The sequence below is a fragment of the Hydra vulgaris genome, chromosome 09 (genome assembly GCF_038396675.1).
Source record: "Hydra vulgaris chromosome 09, alternate assembly HydraT2T_AEP".
Classification (NCBI taxonomy): Eukaryota; Metazoa; Cnidaria; class Hydrozoa; order Anthoathecata; family Hydridae; genus Hydra; species Hydra vulgaris.
The window spans coordinates 13477549-13497978 of NC_088928.1; the positions used below are offsets into that span (position 1 = coordinate 13477549).

At 25.1% G+C, this 20430-nt stretch overlaps 1 protein-coding gene across 2 annotated transcripts; it reads left to right on the top strand.

Annotated features, from left to right (window-relative positions):
• The first annotated feature begins 678 nt into the window (after nt 1-678).
• On the top strand, nt 679-20048 carry LOC100208831 (protein enabled homolog). 2 transcript variants are annotated; one of them, XM_065804786.1, is made up of 13 exons: nt 679-801; nt 9147-9312; nt 9751-9922; nt 14609-14775; nt 14923-14953; nt 15482-15819; nt 15908-15996; nt 17828-17855; nt 18034-18055; nt 18266-18383; nt 18473-18542; nt 19366-19423; nt 19496-20048. In XM_065804786.1, exons 1-13 carry the CDS (start codon nt 794-796, stop codon nt 19525-19527), a joined length of 1299 nt encoding a protein of 432 aa, XP_065660858.1. In that variant the 5' UTR covers nt 679-793; the 3' UTR covers nt 19528-20048. The 2 variants fall into 2 exon arrangements, with proteins under 2 accessions (XP_065660858.1, XP_065660857.1); XM_065804785.1 differs by lacking the exon at nt 679-801 and adding an exon at nt 8430-8827.
• The last annotated feature ends 382 nt before the right edge of the window (nt 20049-20430 follow it).

The following is a 20430-nucleotide window of genomic DNA, read 5'->3' on the forward strand; positions in this document are numbered from 1 at the left end:
AATTAATATTACTAAGCATTTTAAGTAATATTTTTAAAAACATTTTTAAATTCTTTGAACCTATGCGTAAGTTTAGCTTTATGAATTTCGAAACTATTTAAAACAGTTTTAAGTGTGTTAATAATAATTAACATACTGTTTAAAATGTTAATATAAATATTAAATGTTAATATAAATATTGTTGTTAATATAAACATTAAGCTTAACATATATAACATATACAAGCTTAACATAAAATAATATATTTTAATATTATAAATGTTGTTAATATAAATATTAAACATTTGCAAAATTTTGAGTTTTACTCAAAAAATTATTTTTACATCAAGCTTCATATTTTGATCAGTTATCAAAAAAATGTATGTTTGTGATTTAAGTTATGATTTTTTTTCAACAAGTTTTTATATTTAATAATGATAATTTCAACAATGTTATATTATTTTATTATTAAGCTGTTATTTTAATTTTTTTTAATTGTATCTACAACATCAGTTTGTCTTCTAAACTTAATTGTTGTACAAAGTTATGCAAAATGTTCTGTAATATCTATTTATAACAAGTTATAATCTGCATTGATGTACTAATAATCTGCCCCTTTTTTGCTTTTTTTTTTGTTTAAAAATAATAAAAAAATTTAATAGATTTTTTGTTTTATAAAATGCATAATCTTGCTTCATATTATTTATATATTTTTTTCAGTTAAAAATATTATCTATAGAAAATATAAATGAGTTAATACATAACTGTTAAAGTATTTTATATCAAAAAGACAACAGGATCCAAAAAAGCAACCATGTCAGGGTAAAAAAATTTTGTGTTAGTACTTTTTAGTAAATTATATATAAAATACATGATTTGATAATTAAAATTTTTAAATTAGTACAGGACTAAAAGTTTTAACTTAAGCAACATTTTATTTATTGTTCATAACTTTGTTGTTTTTGTTCAAGTAGGTAAAAAAAAAATGTGATTAAATAGTTATAATTATATTTAAGCTCAGTATTGATTTGCTGTAAGCATATTTTGAGACCATTGTTTAACATTAAACATATTTAATTTTTATTATTGTTAATTTTTAATTTATTAACTATAATTTAAATCTTAAATTATTAACTTTAGTTCTAATCTTTTTTTTTTTTTGTATTTCACCTCCCCAAGGCGAAGAAGGCCACTACAGATGAGAAGGCTACTTGTGGTTAAAACCCTCTCCCAACTCTATAACTCCGAAACACGAACCTTGACGAACAAGGCCGCTGCTCGGAGAAACAAGTTAAGTGTGGTACTACCAGGGACGTGGTGGGAATCGAACTCGGACCCTCTCGCTTATGAAGCAAGAGCTCTACCACTACCGCATACCGCATCTTATTATATAAAAGATTATATATAATAAGTGCTATAACTGACAGATTTTTTTTAGTGTATAATATATACCAATTATTTAATAGATCACCAATTTTTTAATACTAAATAGATCTTTTAATATTAAATAGATTAAATAGATTTATTAAATAGATCAGCGATTGCTTACTCTTTTTGCTTAGTTGTTGTCTATAAATTACGTCCCTTTTAGGGACGTAATTTATAGATAACCCCTATTTATTTAAGATTTTAGGGAGGGGTTAGTAGTTTTGCGGCAACTCATATTGGACTTGTTGAAGAGTTACTAAAAAGTTGTGATGAAGAGGAGATGGGGTCAAAAGTTGTGTCATGTAATTTATAGATGACCCTTACCCTTCTTACATATGACTATTTGAGAAAAAGAAGTTGAAAAAATAAAGAATAATAACTAAAAAAAATAATTGCTGGTCTAGCCCAAACCCTTAGTTGATGTAGCGGCATTTCTTTGTATGTTCTACCTATTTGTCAGTTGATGTATGTACTAAGATATAGATATATAAAATATAAATATAGATATATAAAACATATTCAAGGTTAAGTTTTTTGATGTAATAATATGAAGACTCTTGTACATGTTACAGTGCTCAATATTATTAAATGATAGAGTTATATATATATTTTTTATTTAGATAAATAAAAACAACTGATTAGCAGGGCTTAAAGTTTCATGCCCGAAGACAATCATCAACCGTTAAAACAAACAAAAATTTAAACAAATCGTTAAAAAATTTGTATATTTTGGCAACAGTTTGTTTACGTTTTTTGTTTGTTTTAATGGCTGATGATTGCCTTTGGGCATGAAACTTTAAGTCCCGCTAATCAGTTGTTTTTATTCTAATAATATCTAAATTATATATATATATATATATATATATATATATATATATATATATATATATATATATATATATATATATATATATATATATATATAATTGATACCCTCGATAATAATATTGATACCCTTGTTATCAAGTATTATACCCTCGTTATAAAGGTTAAAAAACTGTTATAAAAAATAAAACTGCCATGTTATACAAAACTGTTTAAATTTACAAATTTAAATCAAAAAGTTAAAAAACTTATGTCACTTTTTGTGACATGTTTTTTAACACATGCGTTTTCAAAAGATGTTGCTACATAATTGCCATTTTCCCGGTTAAGACCTTTGTTGTAAAAGGTACTTATATTGTGTTGTATTTCCAACACTTCCTTCACTTTCCTGTTATAACTATTCGTTTCTATTTTAAAGGTATTGCGACCATTCCATTTCACCACAATAACCTTTGCCACAAGAGCATTCTAATTTATAAACCCAAGGAACTTAAAAAATTTCGACAATTGTTGGCAAAGAGGAGGCTGAGAGGTCAATAAAAGTTGATATCAGCAATGTTAGTTTTTTAATTAACTTAATTATCTAAAAAAAAGAGAAAAAAGGATTTCCATTTTGATTTTATTTAGGAAGAGGGGGTAATCAAATGTTGGCGTAATTTTATAAGGAGGAGTCTTTGAAGGTTTGACAAGTTGTTGAGAAGGGGGAGGGGAAGTAAATATTACCAAAAAATTGTTGACATAATTAATGGCCAGCACCCTATAGTAAAGAGTTTAAATTTACCATTTGTGATAAAAAATGGCTTTAATGGCTCTTTATTTAAAATTGACAAAATCAAATATACTTTACCTAAAAACCATTAAATTTAATTGAGGGACTAATTAAATTTTATCTTTTTTATAAAACCACAAAAATGCAACTTTATAGATTGGAATATTTTTTATTTTTATAATAAAACTAAAATCATTCTGATTGTTTTTTTTTTATTTTTTCTGTCCATGGTCTTTTTTACTATCCACATCCTCTGATAAATTAGTAGAATATATATATATATATATATATATATATATATATATATATATATATATATATATATATATATATATATATATATTTAACATCTTTGCTTCCAACAAGGCAGCAAGCAACCACTATTAGAGTTGGAAGTTACTGGAAGAGAAACAATGAAGTTTATAGAGCAAGATAGCGATTGACAGATGACTTAAAAGAATGCAAATTATCTGAATCAGGAATGTTAGATGAAGGAATCCAATTCCAAAGAACTAATGTTTGAGGAAAAAAATAGATGAATCAAAATTTTTGGAGCACTTAGGAATAGTTACAGAAAAAGAATAAAACTTAATTAAATGACAACATGCAATTAGTGCTGCTACATTGGATGATAAATATGCAGAGCATGCAAGGAAAGCTGCTACATCAACTGAGGGTTTAGATTAGGGCAGGCATTCTATCAATTGAAAGAAATTATTTTAAACTTTTTTTGGTTTTCTAAAATTAGTTTAAAAAAAATGATAAAATTTACATTTTATGGTAAAAATTAAAGACGATATATATATATATATATATATATATATATATATATATATATATATATATATATATATATATATATATATATGTATGTATGTATGTATGTATGTATGTATGTATGTATGTATGTATGTATGTATGTATGTATGTATGTATGTATGTATGTATGTATATACACACCTTATACAGAAAGTTTAAACGCACTTGTTTTTTTAACGTAAATAATACTTTTAAGAAATGATAACCTGATAAATTGATGAGATGTACTCTGTCTTTTTATGTTTATTTACACTATGGCTATAATTTATTAGTTTAGAGAAAGAAAAAAAATTGTACGGATATTATGAAGGAGGTGGAGGGTGATAAGAAAATTAACGGAGCAATTAACTCCTTTCAATTTTTTGAAATAAATTTTAAATGCACTTTGATAAGAAAACTTGTCACACTGTTTATTGAGAGATTTTTTATTGAAGTCTTTTGCATTTTTATCACTCAACAGCCTGTTAGTGTTAGGATATTTGGATCATTTGGATCCCTATTCTTATTTTATTTTGAATAAAAACCGCAACTACGATTTGAATCAATATTCAGTAATTTTTAACTGATCCAACCTTGTCAAAATATCATATTTTCATGGGTAAAAGAGCTGTTTTGTCAAAAAAAAAATGGCAAAACATTGGAATGCATAAAATGAAAATAAGTAATAGAGAAATTTGCAGATTCCTAAATATTTCGGAATTCAGCATTCATACAACAATAAAAAATTATTTATCAACTGGTAGTGTCAACCTTGTATTGGGCGTCCAAAAAAACTGACAGTATGCGATGAAAACATGCTTTACACGCTAAGCAGATGTAGCCCAAAATGGGAGTATCAACTTTAAATAAAGAAATCAATACTTCGCTGGTAGACAAAACAGTCAAATTACAATAAGTAAGTTATCATACAAGAAAGAAGTAGATTCTTTTCATGGTGTAAGAAATTTTTTGTTGACATTAACCGATCGCCAAAGACAAAAAAATGGTGCAAATGTATATATATATATATACACATATATATATATATATATATATATATATATATATATATATATATATTTATATATATATGTATGTATATATATATGTATATATATATATTCATATATACATATATACATATATACATACATAGATACATACATAGATACATACATACATACATACATACATACATACATACATACATACATACATACATATATATATATATATATATATATATATATATATATATATATATATATATATATATATATGTATATATATATTCATATATACATATATACATATATATATATATATATATATATATATATATATATATATATATATATATATATATATATGTATATATATATTCATATATACATATATACATATATATATATATATATATATATATATATATATATATATATATATATATATATATATATATAATATATCAGGCATAGCGTCCAGCAAAAAGCATTTTATGTATGCAAAGAGTGATTTAACATTACCCTACACTATGTAATGCTAAAAACTTTTTTTGTTTAATAATATTTAAATTATTCTATAGATATTTTTAGACAGTATTTTAATGGAGCAGTTAGTGTTTTAAAAATCACACAAAGTTGTGACAAAAGTTTAATTTGCAAATACATAAAATATGCTCATTATTTACTAATATAATATAATAAATTCAGATAAAAAAAAAACGATTTAATAAAATTTTAATAAAAGTTTTTTTAAGTTTATTTTAGCACAACTTATTATTATATATTATTCAATAAGCAAATTTTACTTTTTCAGCAGAATTATCTATTGTCTAAACCTATAAGGCTTTTATTCCATCTATTTATTTTATTTTACTAGAAATAAAATTCCTTGTAAACATTAAAAATATGTACAAAGCATACATTAAAATTGTTTAAATAATACAAGTGTTAAATAACACAAGCATATTTAGAAAAAAAAAAAAAAAATTTACACTAAACTGTTTCTTTTTTTTTTCACTATTTATAGTTTTTAGTTATTACTTACTAACTTTTTAAATTTAAAAAATAATTGTTATTTGCAAAATTGAAAATACGTATTTAAGAAATTAAACTAAATCAATATTCATTTAATTATTGACTAAACACGATTGTGTCAAATGTTAAGAGAATAAACAAATATTTTTATATTTTAAAAAACTGGAACCTTAGTAAACATTTAATAGCATTATTACATAATAACATTTCTACATTCTTTTGAATTAATTATTCAATTAAACTAGTTTGATAAATTGCAGAAGTTCAAATAAGTTATTAGTCGATAAAATATAAAAAAGCAATTTAAAATATATATATATATATTTAAACAACTTTAAAAAGTATTCTACACAATAGAGTGTTCAATATTCTTAAAAGAACAGAGCAATCTTTATATATATATATATATATATATATATATATATATATATATATATATATATATATATATATATTATATATATTTTTTTCAAACAAAGATATGCCGTGCAGAGAATTTTTTTCCCTAGAATCCTTAACGTGGAATATTGTGTATAGCATTAATGACAATATGGTCAAGTTCACTAAGTTGTTTATACACTAAAAGCATTATTGTTGTATGTCATTTAAAATGCAAAACAGTCATTTTTGAAAAAAAACAAATTCTTTTTTTATAAGCAGTTATTTCAACAACAACAAAAATGCTTTTAATTAAATAGGACTAACTGATTGGTTTCTTAAAAAAAAAATCAGTTTCTTTAAAAAAAAAAAATGTTTATAATTTTTTTCTTTAAAATTTTTTTTTAAATAAAAATGCTATCATGAAAAATGAATTGATAATATTCTGTCATAAATCTTTTTCTTAGTCAATGCTGTCTTCATATTAAAACTATTATTTAAAATTCAGTTCATACATTTAAACATTTGAAAAAATATATTTGAAAAAATAAAACATTCTTTTGTAATTTTAAAACTGCTTTTTTTTATTTTACTCAAGCTCGTATAATATATAAATATATATGATATAAAAAATAAGTTCATATAATATATATATAATATAAAAAAAAAAAATTGTATTTTTTTCATTTAAAATATTTAAATATATATATATATATATATATATATATATATATATATATATATATTAAATATAATATAAAAATATTTTGTGCTATATTATTTGTAATAATTTTAATATTATTTAACGAATTATATATTTTATATATTAATTATAATGAATCATATATTTTATATATTAATTATAATGAATTATATAAATTTGTCTCAATATGAGACAAATTTATATAATTCATTATAATTAATATATTCAAAAATTTCCTGCTAAAGATTACAGTAAGTAAATATAAAATATTTTTTATAAGCAGTAAAACTTTTATAGCTCAATGTTTGTCAAATTTTTTACAAATAAGTTAAGTTGTTAATAAATAAATAGACGGTCTGAAAACCCAAAGAAAATGCTCATCTAAAGAATTTTTTAACAGGGTGGTAAACAATGCTCTTTAAGTATATATTCTTGTAACATCAACACTACAAGCATATGCTTGTAACAAGAGTAAAATCAAATTTTTTATTTAATATATAATAATAAGCAATTTTTTTAATGAATAAAATATAGCTCGCACAAAAACTGAAAGCTCTCATAAAAAGCTGTTTAGAGAGGAAAGCTCTCTTTCTCTGCTCTCGCATTCATTTACTCCTGCAGAGGCCTATATATATATATCAGGGGCTATTCTAGACCATTTTTGACAGCGCCAACTGTTTTTGGGTGCTCCCCCTCCCCCTTCCCCCCTTCCCCCCTTCCTTCAAAAAAAAAACTTAAATAAACTTTTCCACATGTTTAATTGTAATAAAATTTTGAATAACTTTTATTTAAAGATTTAAAACTTTTCAAATTTAATACCAAAAAAACAGAATGAGGAGTCTTCTGTTTAGTTACTATGCAAATATTTAAAGAAAAATTATCAGCCTTTTTTTTTTTCATGTTCAAGTGAAAAATTATTATTTTATGAAAATATATATCAAATCTTTAAAATAGTTATGATTTGTTAAATATAGTTTAATAAATTTTTTCTCAATATTTTTCTTTTAAGTTCTTTATGAATATTATTTCTCTTTAGATTGATGTTTATAATATTTTAAATAAATCTTTTAAGTGATTTTTAGAGCTTAAGCACCTCAATAGGCTTCAACTAGAGCTTAAGCACCTCAATAGGCTTCAACTTACCAAATCTATACCAAATTTAAATGAATGGTATTATGATTTGGTCATAAACCATCTTGTTTGTTAGTTTATTAGTTTGTTTACATTTGTGTTGTTTACCTCAATAATTTAAAGAACTTTTTAAACATAAGATGATTTAAACAAAAATCTTTTTTTGATAATAATTTAGTTAATTAATTCCATGAATTATTGTTTAGACATTAATGGTTTATCTCAAGTTTAGTTCCTTTGATTATTTTTGTTATTTAGATAAATAAAATAAGAAAGTGTTTTGAACTTCAATGGTTCACTTTATTTTGTTAAATGTTTCTTTGTTTACTGTTGAAATTAGATCTTTTATAATTATGATGTATAGAGTTTTTTACAGTGTTGTTTGCATTAGGTCTAAGGTGAATGTTTATCTTTCTGCTCATTAAATATCTATTAAATAAAGAAGTTTTGTTAAGTAACAAAAGACCTTAAAAATACCATAATAGCTATGAGTTTGAAAAAAAAAAAGTCAAGTTTTTTTTCAAGAAAGAAACACAGTTCTAGCACAGAAAGTCTTGATGTGGATAAGAAAGATAGATCCTTTTCAATTGAATACAACAGTAAAACTCAAGAAGATAATATTTCTGTATTTCGTACAAAGACACTCAGTGAAATAGAAAAATATGTTAATGAGGTTGATCCATTAGAAAATAAATTGAATAAAAATTCAAGTTTGTTAAAATTAAATAAAGAGGTCTATAATGCTGCTACACTTAATGTCACTACAAAACCAAAAGGGTAACCACCAAGATTTTTAATTGTAGTTAGTTGTTGTGTAATTTATTTATTTAAAAAATTTATGATATATGTATATATAATGTATATATTTTTTGAACATTATTAATTGTTGATTGTGTAAAAGGTAAATAACTATATAAGATATAAATAAATAATAAAGTTTATATCAAAATGGAATTTTATATTCCTTTTTTTTTTTTTTCTTTTTCCTTTTTTTCTTCCTTTCTTTGTTAAATGTTTTAATTATAAAGTTTTTTTTAGTGAACACTCTGTTGCTGAAACAAGAGCATCTGTAATGATTTAGTTATGTTTTTTCTAGTGAACACTCTGTTGCTCAAGCAAGAGCATCTGTAATGATTTATAATAACGATCTCAAAAAGTGGGAACATGCTGGCGGATCACAAGGAGTTTCACGAGTGCATGTTTATTTTAATCCAAGCAGTGAATCTTATAGAATTGTTGGAAGAAAAGTAAATGATAACGAGGTAAAAAATAAAAAATTACTTTGACTATATTATTGTTATTTTTAATTTATACTTATAATTTAAATGATCAATTCTAAAAATATGAGACATGATTTCATATAGAATGTTTCTCTTTTATAGATTTATTTTTATTACAAAGTTATTGAAATTATGAGATTTGTTTAGTTAGTGATAATGTCAATATTTTGATATTGTATTTAGAGTAATAAGGTAATATATTTTTATGTATTGAATAGGAGAAATTCTTCTTTATAAAATGATGTAAATCAAATCAAAAATGTTAACTATCATCTTGGTTGTTTTCTACCAGACACAAAGTTTATTAAAGTTTATCTTTTTGTTATAAAAAAAATTGATGCAAAATATTTTAAGTTTAAATATTCCTTTTTTAACTTTATATAATTTATATTTACTTCTATAATAGCTTTTATTTTTAAGGTTGTAATAAACTGTTTAATTGCTAAGAACCTGAAATACAACAAAGCTACTGCTACCTTTCACCAATGGAGAGATCAAAGACAAGTTTATGGATTAAATTTTGTAAGCCCTGAGGATGCCTCAACTTTCTCAGAAGCAGTTCTTGGTGCAATAGACTATCTAAGCAATCCAGGTGTGATATTCAAAAGTTATATGCTTATTGAACAAAAAACGTTTATTTATTAAACTTAATAGCCAAAGAATAGAACTTAAAAAAAATGTTAAATAAATATAAGGAAAAACTTGTTCATACATAATACTTGTACATACATACATACATACATACATACATACATACATACATACATACATACATACATACATACATACATACATACATACATACATACATACATACATACATACACACATATGGCTACTTCCATAGTTCATTGACATATTATGTGGAGAGATTTTCTTTAATAAAAGTTTTCTATAACTCAGAAAACTGATGCTCTTACTTTAAAATAATCCTAAATACTTTAATACAAGTTAAATATATTTTTAATGTCTCAAAAAAAAAAAAAAAAAAATGTAACAAAAAGTACACATAAAAATGGATTTTACATAACTATTTCTTTTAATTTTTTATTAAAAATATTTTTTGGCCTATTTTATACTGTAAGTCTAATGAGGTAGGTTATGATAAAAACATTTTCATCGTTTGATGATAACAAATGATTGCTTCATAAATTATACATGCAAGTTCTGTGAGGATAACTTTTTGTGCTTGCTGATCACAACTTGTAAGGGTTTGTTGTCTAATTTAAGAGAAAATGAAGTTAGTAAAAACTAATTTCATTTGCAATTGGGTTTTTTTTTTCCGCATCTCCATATGTGTGCATATTTTTGTTGAGATTGGTTTGATCGTTTTCATTTGCATTACTTTTTCTTATGAAGTGGAGATGAATTTCATTATTGCTACTAGGCACTGGTCATGGTTCACCAGTTTAAAGCAGTCTTTTACTGAGGAGGATTAACCTTTTACTGTCTTAAAATTTCTCAGAGCTTTTAAATTTTGTTTTTAATTGTTGTTTTGCTTGATGTGTTTTAATTAATCCCTTGAAATTAGATTTGGAACATGCATCATTAAAAAAGGCTACCATATAGTTAACATTCCCATTAAAGTTCAAGGCGTAGTAAAGATATCATTCTAAGTAAGTTTAGAGTTCTTTGTGCTATATCTATCAATAGCAACTTTTAAATTCTCAGAAGTGCTAGGTATACTTAAGCTGGTTATTTTTGTAATCTTTTTGAATGGTTTAAAGAGTATGATACTATTATACATAGCTATAGTTAAAACAATTTGATCAGGGGCTATTCTCGGAAAAAAATTTGCGGTAAGTAATTTGAGGGGTGGCCTATAACTCAATCTAATTTTAAAATTTCTTAAATTCTAGATTATGATGTTTTTGATTTTCAACCAACAATTTTTGATTTTTATATTTACACCTAATTCAAACATGTACTTCTAATTTTCCAACCTACAAAATCATTGACCAATCAACCTACTGTATATTCAACCTACTGTATTTTCAATTTTATAACTATGCCTTTTTGGTATGTATTTTGTATATTTTGTTGTTGATTTGAATACGAGCCAAATTTGATCAGCCTTGGCGCAGTGGTTGAAGTGCTGTCTTCAGAATTGGGAGGTATAAGGTTCGATGAATGTTTGGAAAACTTATTGATTGTTAACTTAAAAAAATAATTAATTTATAGTTTAAAAAAAAACAATGTTAAAAACACAGATCAGATAATTGGTTGAAAATTAATTTATCTCAAATCGGTTGAAAATTAAAATCTATAAAATAGGTCGAAAAATATATCAGTTAAATACGTCATAAATTTGTTAAAAATGAAAAATACTATGATAGGTTGAAAAAAATTTAGGCCTCAGTAGGCCTAAATATTTTTCTAAATGAATCTAAAAATTAGTTCCACATTTTAGTAGATTTTTTTTTGTAGAACAACTTAGTAGGTCAAGATTATTGTAGTTCTAACTATCTGACAAGAACTTTGAGTTCTATACAAAAAAAAAGCTAGTTAAATGCTGTGTGCTATATGTAGTTAAATCTGTGAAAGCTGTCCAAATTGTTTCATTACTGCAGCAGTAGTACTGGCAACACATTCTTTTAAATTAAGGTTAAACAAGACCAATTTAGCCTTTAAAACTTCCAAACATCTATCTGCAGGCAATTTTCTGTGTACTTAAGTAAGGCCAAAATTACAAAGCTTACCATTTGCATGTACATTAACATACATATACTGCTGATTCCTCAGTTCACTTGTCCAATGTTAAACTGAACTTCATACTTTGTACTTTTAAAGACTGCAATTTATGAGTGTGTGAATATATGTATGTGTGTGTATATATATATATATATATATATATATATATATATATATATATATATATATATATATATATATATATATATATATATATGCCAACTTCAAAGTGTTTGAGGTTGGCAGTTAATATTGATTTTTTAAAACTTGTGAAATTCTGTTGTTTTTTTAATAAAAAAAAAGAAATTAAGTTTCACACACCCTTCCTTCCTTCTACACTCCCGTACACTTTTAAGTACTCCCCCCCCCCTCTTTTTACTCGCATGCATACTTTATGAAAAGCCCCACAGATGTTCAGAGGCAACAAATAATAATACAGAGCTTGACAAATTCTTTTAAAAATTAACAGAAAAATGAATGTAGATTTATATGACTTTTTTTTTATTCAAATGTTGATATGTGCTTAAAAGTTTCACCATTTTTGTTTTTAAGTTTGTTATCGCATATTTTTTTGACATTAAAAAATATTAAGGTAAGGTGGGTAATTTGGGTTTATGAAGTAATGTGAGTCTAACTGATATTTATCAGCTTTTCTTAAGAATGACATCAGATAAAATGATTTTTTTCTCCTTGTATTTTCTAAGTGGTAAAGACAGCTTTCTGAATTTGATTTATCAGCCTACTAAAAAACAGCCTGTATAAATAGAGATTCTTATAAAAAACTGGAGGTCCGTGGTTTGAATCCGGTTCAGAATATATATGCATCATTGGTAAGAAAGGAGGCATGACCTTCCTGGTTAATTGCTATGCTGTAGTGATATGTGATAAGAGTGCTAGGATTTCTAAACACCTAAATAACTAATTTAAAAAAATTAAAAAAAAAAGTTTTTTTTGAAAATGGCTGTTAAAGATAAATATTATTTTATTAACAACCCTCAAAATTAGGGTCAGCATTCGGCAATGCCGACCTAACTGCCGACCTAGAAGTGTTTGAGGTCAGCAAAATATTGCTCACCTTATTTCTATGTTTTATGGTCAAACCTTTGTTTTACATTTTTTCTGCTAACCTAATGCCGACCTCATACAGATTAAGGTTGGCAAACTATTGCCGACCTTAGTTTTCCTAATTCTGAGGCTCTATTAAAGATAAATATTATTTTATAATTTATAAATATTATTTTTGTATTTTTCAAACGTTATTTTATATTTTATCATATTTCTCAAATGTTTATATAATATTCTTCACAAGTGCACACAGTTAATTCCTTTAAAAACTTCATTTACTCAAACGTTTATATAACATTCTTCACAAGTGCACACAGTTATTTTCTTTAAAAACTTTAAAAGTGTTGTAAATCTTATTAAGATATACAAAACGTTTTAAAATAGCCCTTTGCCAAACAAACATTCTCCAAGAATATTCACGGCTCTTGAACTGCATGTCAATAACTCTCATTTTGTTTTCCCCTGCTTATCATAAAATTATTTCTCTTTTTAAAACAAGTTGTACTAATCTTAAAGGTATCCATCCTTTTAGATTCCCACTTAACTGGATCTACAGTCTACTTTTAGAATTATCTCTCCCCTGTCTACCTGAATGGACTACTCTGTTGGTCACCTGTGTGCAACTAGAGTTGCAGAAATAAAATAATACTGTGGAAAAAATTTTCAATGATTTTATTGTCAAGTATATCTAAAAAAAATATAGTAAAATAAAATCTAAAAATTAAACATAAAAACTAGAGATAAATATAAAATGATAAAAAACTAAAATTTAAATTAGATAAAAGTTAAATAAAATAACCACAACAAATGCATTTATAAAAGGAAGATAAATAATATGGAAAATATGATACAACCTTGATTGAAAGGAGTTGACTATTTTTTTATTTAGTAAAAATGTTATTTCTGTATAAATATTTTTAAGAAATATTTATAATTATTAACCAGTATTTATTTAACAAGTACAACAGGGTAGCTACTGGTCATAGAAATTATAAAAATTATGGAAATGTCATGGAATTTTATTTGGTCATAAATATTTAATATTAATAAAAAATAAATGAAAAAATTTTTGAATTGATAAACATTGAATTCATAAATTTTTATCGAAAATCATGGAAAGTTCATGGAACTTTCTATGATTATTTCTTTTTTTTTCCATTACTGATATTTTAAAGATATTTGCAAAGTATTAGTATATCTAGTCTATGACCTTTTAAAAAAAATCAAATTGTATTAGTTTCTCTAGTCTAAGACCTTTATGAAAATGATATTATTGCAGTGTAAATTATAGATTTTTATTTTTTTGAAATCAATTTGAAGTCACTCTTTTTAGGAGGTAGTTTAAATATAAGTAAAGCATATAGCAAAGATATTTTACTATTTATTAGTTACTATAAATTATTTCAAGGTTGTATCTTGTTTATTTTTAAGATTAGTTCACCTCTTTTAATTTTAATTTTAATTTTTTGTAGTCACCACCACTAAATTTTTTGTAGAGTCACCTCCACTAAATTTTTTGTAGAGTCACCTCCACTAAACAATAGCTATGACAGCATTGTTCCTACACAAAAAGTCCTAGAAGATCCGTATGTAAATCAACAGCAAAATAACATTTCTTTGGTTCAGAAAAATATTCCTGTTGTACAACAACAAGCCCCTGTTATTCAACCGCAAGTCTCTGTTCAGCAGGTATTATTAAGTAAATAGAAATTTAGTTAATTATAAATATTCTCCTTATTTATATATATATAAAATAATAAATATAATATAAATATAGTAAATAAATATAAATATTTATTTACTCCTTATTTATATAGTTTTTCTTATCTTTTTAAGACTACGCTTGTGGTTAAAGCTCAACAGTCAGGTATGTTTCTGTCAATTTTCATTTTTTTTTGACCAGATAAAACAATTTCATTTAATTATAGTAGTAGTAATTGGGTCAGGTTGGCTGGTTTGGGTTAATAAGTTGGAACCAAAGTTTTTTCAAGTTAAACTTGTCAAATCTAAATATAAAGATAAGAATTATAGAATGTATAATAATTTTATAATAAATATAGGATTATAATAAATATAAAGATATAGATTATAATATGTAGTAATTAACTATTAGGTAGTAATTAACTACTATGAGAAAAGAAGTTCTTTATGCTAATAAATCCATTAAATTATTATTCTATTAGTTATAAAAAATTATATTCTTTTCTGACAACAAAAATAATTGTTAAATAGACATTTTGAATATATATTAAATAGACAATTGGGCCCATAGTTGAGGGAGTATTTTTGTTTCAATGTAAACAAAAATACTCCCTCAAAAAAAAATGTAGATTGCAATTTTGCCACTCTCATTTAATTGTATGGCTTTGTGTAACTTTTTTAGTTTATTTTTTAGCACCTGAACCACCTCCTGCACCACCTGTACCAGCCATTGTGTCTGCTGTTCCTCCATCAGTACCAGCACCTCCACCACCAACTCAATCTTTACCAAATACTGCTGTAACAGGAGGTGCACCTATAATGGGGGGTGTTCCTCCTCCCCCAATAGGTGGTGGGCCTCCACCACCACCTCCTCCACCACCACCACCAGCTTTTGGTGGTCCTTCGGCACCCCCACCACCTCCACTTCCTGGTGCTGCCAATAAAGCCTCAGGTAGTAGTAGTTCTGCATCAGGTGGAGGCAGTGATCTTTCAAATGCTTTAGCTGGGGTAACTTTGAAAAAAAGAGCTGAGGTATTCTCTCATTTTTTTAATTTTTTTTATTTTAATATAATAAAAATAGTATATATATTTTTTAAATAATATGTGTGTTAATTTTTAGACATCAGTAGAGGAGAGGCGTCCAACAATAAGTAATGCTAATCCTATGGATGATATGATGAGCGCTCTCAACAGAAAGTTACTTGCCAGGTTTTAAATTTTTTGTTGTGTTAAAAATGTTTTTTATATACACTGTCCTCCGAAACATTAGCAACCAAATAAAAAAATGCTTTTTTTCTACTTTGAATACTAATTACAACAATTTTTTTAATTATGCTTTGAATACAAAAAATGCTTAATATTACATATAAGAAAAAAGATTTGTACATAATAAGACTACTTGAAAATGAATAAACTTGTTTTTTTGTTTTTATTGGTATTTTAATGCAAAAACGTGGTCCTCCAAAACATTAGCAACTTTTTATAATTACTCACAAAAACTCACGGAAAATCGGCAGCACAGGTGCAGAAATAATGCCCAAGGGAATTGTTGTGTTGTAATTATTAGTACTTAAGCAATGAGAATCAATTAATTGTTAATTTTTGTCCAGAGATGAGTATGGAGTGTTGCAATTATTACAATATTAATTTAAGATCGCGTATATATGCTGTTTTGGATTATAATGGCAGGAAACAAGTATAATTTAGCTTTTCGAGAACGTATTGTAAAAGATTACAAGGAAGGAGTCAACAAAAGGAAATCGGAATGAAATACTCCATTAACAAGTCAATTGTATGTCGAATAATCAAATGATTTAATAAAGGTAGTCCTTTAGAAACAGAACATAAGGGTGGAAGACCACTCAAAACATGTCATTTCACCGATCGAAAATGACAGCGCTAATGACACTATTAAAAAGCTGAAACTTTCCGTGTCTCAAAATACAGTTTGTAGATGGTTACAACTTTCAGGACTTTTTAGCTTTAGAGCAGCAAAATAACCTTTTATTTCTCAGAAGAATAGAAAAGCTAGAATTGAGTTTGCAAATTCTCATTGACTGAACTATAAATGATTGGAATAGAGTACTCTGGAGTGATGAATCAAAGTACAATTTGAAAGGTCCTGATGGAAATTTAAAGGTACGTAGACCTAAAGGTAAATGCTTAGATCCTAAATACACAAGAGGAACAATCAAGCATGGTGGTGGAAAAAGTGCAATGGTTTGGGGTTGTTTTTCTGGTTTTAGTGGAGTTGGACCTATTTACCAAATAAATGGCATTATGGATCAGTATGTTTATCGTGATATTCTCAAGGAAAAAGTGGTTCCTCGTACTGATAATAATATGCCTCTTTTATGGACAATTTAACAAGACAACGACCCCAAACACACCTCTAAACAAGCTAAAGAATGGTTTGAAACAAATCAAATTAAAGTAATGAAATAGCCAGCTCAATCACCTGATCTCAACCCGATTGAAAATTTATGGTATCAAGTTGAACTCTCCCTAAAACACAAAGGACCCTTCAAAAACCCCGATGAGCTATATTAAGCTATTGAATCCACGAGGAATGAGATTACACAAGAAAAAATTAATAAACTTGTAGAGTCTATGCCGAGAAGATGTTCCTTGATCCTAAAAAGTAAAGGATATGCCATTAACTATTGATATTAACATTTTTTAGGTTGTTTTAAAAAAGTTGCTAATGTTTTAAAGGACCACGCTTTTGCGTTAAAATACCAATACAAACAAAAATTCACATTTATTTTTTTCAAGTAGTCTTATTATGTTAAAATCTTTTTTCTTATATGTAACATTAACCATTTTTTTCATTTGAAGCGTAATTAAAAAACAAAATTGCTGTAATAAGTAATCAAAGTAGAAAATTTATTTTATCTTATTTGGTTGCTAATGTTTTGGAGGACACTGTATGTTATTATGATGTATATAACAGACATTTATGATATATATTTGTCACTGCTATGTCAATATATTTATTTATGCCAATATATATTTTTTTAATATTGCTATACTTTATTAGGAAACAAAAAGCAGATGGAGATGAAGATGTAAGTTTTTATTTTTATAATTCAAATAGTTGTTAAGGATGCATTTTTGGTCCTGCTTCTGTTTGTAGATCCTGGAAATTTTAGGCAGTTAGTTAACTTTAGCTTGTTGTAGAATTCCAGTAATTTTAGGGAATCTTTTTAAATGCAAATTTCTAAAACAATTTTAAATCTCTTCTAGGTTACTGATGCACCAAGTACACGTAAGTTTTTAAGCATCCGATTCAAATCTCTTTTTGAAGTTATTTTTATATACATTTTTTTATAAATGTATATAAAAATAAATTTGAAAAGAGATTTGAATCGGATTAATTAATACATAAAAAAGAAACAATGCAATAAATAAGTAAAATACAAAGTTTTAAATACCAAAGCAAAATTATACATGTTATTCTGGTACAATATTTTTTTAGCTTTTACTGTACCTGTTAAGGCGCCTGTTAATAAGAATCCGCCTGTTTCAAATAACAAAGCTACAGTTGTAACAACTGCAGCAAAAAATAAATTGCCGACTCAAGTCAAGGAGTCATTGTGAGTTGTTTAATAATATTTATGCGTTTTAAAGTTTTTTACTTTTTGTTATTATAATTAAATAATGTAATTTTATTTTTTATACATAGACCTAATGGTGTTAACACAACCACAAATGTAACTTCTTTGTCATCTGAAGATTTCAAGCTGTTAAAAGAGGTAAAACATATACATACATACACATGTCGTAATAGAATTATTAGTTATACTTGCATTTACTACCACTGACATGTTCATTAATATTTACCAATCTTATTATCCTCTTTTATAACACTGATAAACAAATAAAATTTTATTGTGCATATCTTGTTAACTAGGTGGTTTTTTAAAACAAATTAAATATGCTGATTTCAAATATGCAAACCATTTTTCACCATCACGTCAAGTTGTAAAGATATTTGGGTTCATATCTTTAGTAAAGATAAATATTTTTACTTAAAATTTATTGACAAAAAAAATATGTGAAAAAATGATAAAGACTCTTAAAAAAATTTTAACAGAATGATATTCAGCAATAATACAAAAAATACTTATTTTTATTACAAATGAATAACATTTTTAAAATCTCTATGAAAATACGCTTCTTTTGAGACCCAGGTTGACATACTTTTGAATAACTTTTTTTCGACAATATTAGGGACTTTACCATAAATACTAAAGATTTGAACCCAAATATCTTTACAACTTGACGTGATGGTGAAAAATGGTTTGCATATTTGAAATCAGCATATTTAATTTGTTTTAAAAAACCACCTAGTTAACAAGATATGCACAATAAAATTTTATTTGTTTATCAGTGTAATTTGTTTATTTCGAATTATAATTTAAATAGATTTATAAATTGATAAACAAATTATAAAAGTTATAATAAACGAAATTCTCCCCATTAATACATTTAAGCAATTTAATACGGTATACTGAAACGAACAAAAAAGATTTACACTAATAATAAAATTAACATTAGTACACATTTTTGTTGTAGGAATTATTATCTTGTTTGAGAGAAGAAATCAATGCTGCAAAAAATGAAATTATAGAAGGTAAGGCAAGTTTATTAATCTGATGAAAAGTTAAATACAGTCATCGTGATTATTATTATTTTTTTTTAATAGCTATTAGAGAAGAAATGTCTCGGTCAAGCTAAAGAAATTCGAAACAAATTTAGCAGTCGTTTTTGTACTGCAAGTTTTTATTATTGAAGTTGTTAAATTAAAGATTGCGATGTGTACATCTTCGGTGTTAGGCGTAGCAGTCCTTAATAGTTGATATCCAATATCCAATAGTTATTTTTTAGTATTATTTATTCTCTTTTTTTTTTCTGTCTTTTAATTTTTGCTAAAGATTTTTTAAAAGTTTTTAGTTTGTTCAAATGTATATGGTTTTTCCTATAAGTTTTATACACTAAAACTGTCAATAAATAAATAAATGAATAGTTTTGTTTTGCGCGTATTATAAAATTATTATTTTATAATTAATTGATTTATTAATTCTGCTTCCGTTTTTCTAGAATGGTTTTATCACTAAATTTTTTTTATTATAATTTTTCTACCTTTCCTGAGGTGTAGGTATGTATGTAGTTTGTTGTACATTTATTAGTAATGACTTTTTTTTATGTAAAATAGATTTTGAACAAACAAAACGAAATAAGTACCTTTTTTCTCTTTTTACTACTCGTTTTATCTCTTTTAATATACACATTAAAAAAAAAAGAAAGTAGTACCGAAATTAAAAAAACCGACATTAAAAAAAAAAAAAGTAGTACCGAAAAGTAACAACTTTACTTTAAACCATTGTTCCCAAACGTTTTTATGCCATGCAACACCGGAAAAAACTTCTAAAAATTTGAAATGCTCCTTATGTTACATAAGCATAGTTTTATTAACTGGTTACTTTCTTAGTATAACATTTTTCTTAAAATCACAGTTTTGTTAACTAAAGTTATTAACTTATCAACCATACCATAATTACATGAAATTGGAAATATCGTACCATTTCTAAATATTAAAACTTTAAATATATATATAAATATTCAATTTTTTTAACAAAT

Coding starts and splice junctions, on each gene's coding strand:
- LOC100208831 (XM_065804785.1), top strand. CDS start 8,538: ATGAGTTTGAAAAAAAAAAAGTCAAGTTTTTTTTCAAGAAAGAAACAC. Junction 14,954..15,481: donor GGTTAAAGCTCAACAGTCAG/GTATGTTTCTGT, acceptor TTTATTTTTTAG/CACCTGAACCACCTCCTGCA. Junction 19,424..19,495: donor AAAAAATGAAATTATAGAAG/GTAAGGCAAGTT, acceptor TTTTTTTAATAG/CTATTAGAGAAGAAATGTCT.